The 4,540-nt window shown below is 52.3% G+C and overlaps 1 protein-coding gene across 1 annotated transcript in view; it reads right to left on the bottom strand.

Moving 5' to 3' along the window:
- Positions 1 to 2,153: 2,153 nt before the first annotated feature.
- Positions 2,154 to 4,540, bottom strand: part of CD19 (CD19 molecule) — an 8,867-nt gene continuing 6,480 nt past the window's right edge. The window contains exons 8-15 of the mRNA XM_014542991.1: positions 4,427 to 4,540; positions 4,202 to 4,306; positions 4,052 to 4,120; positions 3,895 to 3,954; positions 3,726 to 3,782; positions 3,075 to 3,167; positions 2,877 to 2,978; positions 2,154 to 2,703 (exon numbers count right to left, since the gene is read on the bottom strand). The exon at positions 4,427 to 4,540 is cut by the window's right edge and continues 7 nt beyond it. Coding sequence (XP_014398477.1) covers positions 2,887 to 2,978; positions 3,075 to 3,167; positions 3,726 to 3,782; positions 3,895 to 3,954; positions 4,052 to 4,120; positions 4,202 to 4,306; positions 4,427 to 4,540 — 590 coding nt within the window. The 3' untranslated portion in view covers positions 2,154 to 2,703; positions 2,877 to 2,886. The remainder of the gene's footprint in view (positions 2,704 to 2,876; positions 2,979 to 3,074; positions 3,168 to 3,725; positions 3,783 to 3,894; positions 3,955 to 4,051; positions 4,121 to 4,201; positions 4,307 to 4,426) is intronic.

Genomic DNA, 4,540 nt, shown 5'->3' with positions numbered 1-4,540 from the left:
CACCTGCCTCGGGGTGCAACATGGGAGCAAGCCACCCAGCGGGCAGTGGAGGGGAACAGTCACGGCAGCAAATCAGAGTAGAACCTGGATTCAGACCAAACCTCAGGTGCAAAAACCTGCTCCGAGAAGCTCATGAATAAAGTGGTCAAACCTGCGTAGCCTGTAAGACTGCGGCAGAAGCCAATGCACCCCGTGGGGCGCAGGTAACTCATGGGGCTCCTGCAGACAGGAAGCACAGACACCAAAGAAACCTTCCATGGTGACCCTGCCGTGGGAGCATCCACCCCATGTACAGAACCAGGCCATGCCTCTTCCCCACCACTACTATATAATTGGGAAACGGAGGGTCATTGAGTTGAGGTATATTGCCTAAGGTCAGTTACAATTGATTAATTTTCTGTACCTCAATCCTCTTAGCAATATATATATATATATTTTAAAATTTTTTAAATATATTTTATTGATTTTTTTATAGAGAGGAAGGGAGAGGGATAGAGAGTTATAAACATTGATGAGAGAGAAACATCAATCTGCTGCCTCCTGTACCCCCACCACTGGGGATGTGCCCGCAACCAAGGTACATGCCCTTGACTGGAATCGAACCTGGGACCTTTCAGTCTGCAGGCCGACGCTCCATCCACTGAGCCAAACTGGTTAGGGCTCTTAGCTGTATACTGACACTAATTTTAGCGTACCTTCCTCATAAGAGGTTATAGAGATGAAATGAGATGCTCCCATAAATCACTCCTTAGACCAGGGGTGGGCAAACTTTTTGACTCGAGGGCCACAATGGGTTCTTAAACTGGACCGGAGGGCCGGAACAAAAGCATGGATGGAGTGTTTGTGTGAACTAATATAAATTCAAAGAAAACATCATTACATCAAAGGGAACGGTCTTTTTTTTTTCCTTTTTAGTTTTATTCATTTCAAACGGGACGGCTGCCTTAGACTAATGCCTAGCGCATTAAGAACAGTGTTAAAGTAAGTTGTAAAGGGTCAGAGGCAAAGAAGGAATAGAGTCTCTAAAGCAAAAATAGGACATTAGGAAGAAAGAACTGGTATGTTAGGAAAGGTAATTCCAGAAATAAAACTGTAGATACTGAAAGGTCTAGTCAGTCTTGCAAAGACATCCACACATCCTAAGCAGAAGAGGGACTGCGTTTCAGCCGGTCCTGGGCTTCAGAAGAGCACTGGAGCCGGGGAGACAGGCAGGGGACACCAGGAGTCTCCGTAGCTGATTCTACCCTCGCCTGAGAAAAGAATCTGGGTGTGGCGGAGCTTGCTACATAATGGTTTCAGGGCCTGGAGACTTTTCGTTCTAGAAGTCTTTTTGCTTGTGGTTTATATCAGAAGTAGGCAGTTGACCAGGTGGTGGGCACAGTGGCTAAAATGGCAGCCAGATTTCTGGACTCGGACCCAGCTCTGTGAGGTGCTAGTTGTGTGACCTTAGACATGTTAGTTGACCCTTGGCACTCAGCTTCCCACCTGCAGAATTGCACCTGGGAAGGAAGAATGTCAAGGTTGAGTATAGGCTCACCCAGCTGGCATAGCTCAGTGGTTGAGCGTCGACCTATGAACCAGGAGGTCACGGTTCGATTCCCGCTCAGGGCACATGCCCGGGTTGTGGGCTCGATCCCCGGTGTGGGGCGTGCAGGAGGCAGCCAATCAATGATTCTCTCTCATCATTGATGTTTCTATCTCTCTCTCCCTCTCCCTGCCTCTCTGGAATCAATAAAAATATATTTTTAGAAAGACTGAGTATAGGCCAGCCGTGGGCAAACTATGGCCCTCGGGCCGAATTCGGCCCGTTTGAAATGAATAAAACTAAAAAAAAAAAGACCGTACCCTTTTATGTAATGATGTTTACTTTGAATTTATATTAGTTCACACAAACACTCCATCCATGCTTTTGTTCCAGCCCTCCGGTCCAGTTTAAGAACCCATTGTGGCCCTCGAGTCAAAAAGTTTGCCCACCCCTGGTATAGGCTCTAGAATCAGACGGCCAGAGTTCAGGTCCAGGCCCCGGCACTTACTAACTAGGCAAGCCTTGAGCATGTTATTTAGCTTCTCTGCTTCAGTTTCCTCATCTATGAAATAGGGATGTTTGTGAAGATAAAATTAGCTAATATACATAAACACACGTATACATAATACATACGTAAAATACGTGACATGCTTTAATACAATCCTGGCACGTAAGTGCTCAATAACTTGGGGAGGTCACTGTAAAGATTAACTAGGTTAACTGATTTAAGAACATAGTAGATGTTCAATAAACGTCAGTGATGACCGCCGGTTCCTGGATTGCTTCCTTTTCACTGCACACCCAGCATACAACTGCTGAACGAACAATGATTGAACAACTGATGGTGGGAATGGCAGGCAAGTAGGCGAGATGGGGTAGGCCAAGACATAGGAAGGAAAAGGCCCTGTTGTGCCCAAGATGCAGCTCTCCCTCCTCTACTGGATTCCAGAGAGGATGGGAATGCACCCGTCCCCGCCTTCCCTTCCCCTCCCACACAAGGGCACTACATCACAGGACTGGAACAGCTCGTGGAGTTTATTTGGGCAGTGCGAACGGGACTGACGTTCCACTTGTGTACACAGACACACCCAGGTACACACAGCCTGAGCAGCGTCGCTCGAGGTTGACATCATCTGCTGTGGGTCCCCAGATTTCAGTCAGGTGTGGATCTCAGGAACCTGAGGAGGCCCAGGACACGCAGAAGAAACTGTGATGGGGAAGAGTCCAGGAGCCCTCCCCTTGCCCACCAGGCCGTGGGAACCCGTTTTCTTCTCCCTCCCCGAGTGCCAGAACCCCACTGCCATCCCTGCTCATCATCTCCCTCCTCCATAGAGGGCAGCTCCCAGCTCGCCTGAAGGGAATCAGCGGGTGCTCCAGGTCCCCTTGTGGCTCCCTCCTCCACACGCTGGTTCTGGCCCATCAGGATTATCCATGTTCTCGTAAGAATCTGCATCTGGTTAGGACCAGGGAGGAGTGAAATGCAGAGCTGGGAGGAGGCTGGGAGAGTCAGCCTCAGAGGACAGCAGGGGGCAGCGGTAGAAGCACCCACCTTCCTCATGATTGGGACCAGGCTGGGCCCGAACGGAGCGGAGCTGGGGGGCTGCATACAGGATCCCCCTCATATCCTCATAGGACTGGGACCCTGTGTGGGCAGGAGGTGGAGAGTTGGAGGTTTGGGAGCCATGCTAGGGGTTTGGGGAAGGAAAGTGCAGCCTAAGATATGGAGGGAGCCTGAGAGGCAGGGAGAGGTGGAAGGCTTGACCCGTGATGTACTAGGAAGGAGCGATTAGGGTCAGCATCAGGTTCGGGGTCCCTGTTAATTTTAGGGTTCAGTCAGGTATGGGTTAGATCATGGTCATGGTCAGAGAAATAGTTAAGAACAGACTTGGAAAGAGTCCAAGTCAGAGTCATGAGGAGAGAGCTGGGTCAAAGCTAAGGTCTGCATTGGGGCTGAGGTGAGGGGGAGGTCAAAGTCCAGGCTGGAATTGGATTGGGACCAGGGTTGATGTTCATGGTTAGGGATGGGGCAGATACTGGAGTCAAGATTAGGGGCGGGGGCGGTGCTGAGGTTATAGGTAAGAGTCAAATCCAAGATCAGGATTGGGCTTGGGTTTGGGGTCAAAGCAAAGTCAAGGTTCTGCCTGGAATTAGAGCTGAGACCAGATCAACCCAGTGTGGGCAGGTCCTAAGCATTTCTCACCAAGGGATGTTGCCTCCCGGCTGGGGTCCCAGGCAGTCCCAGGGGGGCTCAGGAAGTCTGAAGAAGGGAGAGGGGAGTCACTATTGCTTCTGGCCTCCAAGTCACACACACCACCACCACCGCCACCACTCACGCTCCCAGGAACGCGACCATCCTCACACACACACACCTTTTGTCCTGGCCGCTGGCTGGGCCAGCTCTTCATCCTCGTTCTCATACAACTCAGATGCTGCAGAAAAAAAGAGAATTGCAGGGACCACTCCTGCCCTGTAGGAGCTCCGTGGGTCCCCCCAGATCTCTGAGGCTCCAGGGGGACCTCAAATTACCATTGGAGAAGGAGTCTTCTTCCTCAGGACCCACGGCATCGTCCTCCGGGTTCTCATAGCCGCTGCCATCTGGTGGAGAGAGAGGGGGTCCAGCGAGGGTCCACAGCCCCCGCTGAGGAGGTGGGGGGGGGCGGGGGGGGGCAGTCTTACCCTGGGAGAGCTGGTCCTGCCCCAGGTTGGAGTCATTCTCATAGAACTGGGAGCCCTCCTCACTGTCCGGCTCCTCGTAGGCCTCCCCTTCTTCTTCGACTGCGCCTGGGATTTGGGGACAGGGGTGGGACCGCGTCACGGCGCCCTTTCTCCGGGCCCCAGTTAACTATTCCTGCCACAGACAGAGGCTCCGACACCCCCACAGGTGAGTAAGGACCCCTGCACCATCACCAGCTGCCCGCGTCGGGCTCCGGGCCCCTGCAGCTCCGGCCTCCTGCACCTCGTTGTACGGGTTCCCTCCGTAGGACTGGACGGCGGCGGCCAGGCCTGCAGCCCACC

This window comes from Myotis brandtii, unplaced genomic scaffold (assembly GCF_000412655.1).
Source record: "Myotis brandtii unplaced genomic scaffold, ASM41265v1 scaffold317, whole genome shotgun sequence".
NCBI classification, from domain to species: domain Eukaryota; kingdom Metazoa; phylum Chordata; class Mammalia; order Chiroptera; family Vespertilionidae; genus Myotis; species Myotis brandtii.
This window is presented reverse-complemented; position numbering and strand designations above follow the sequence as displayed.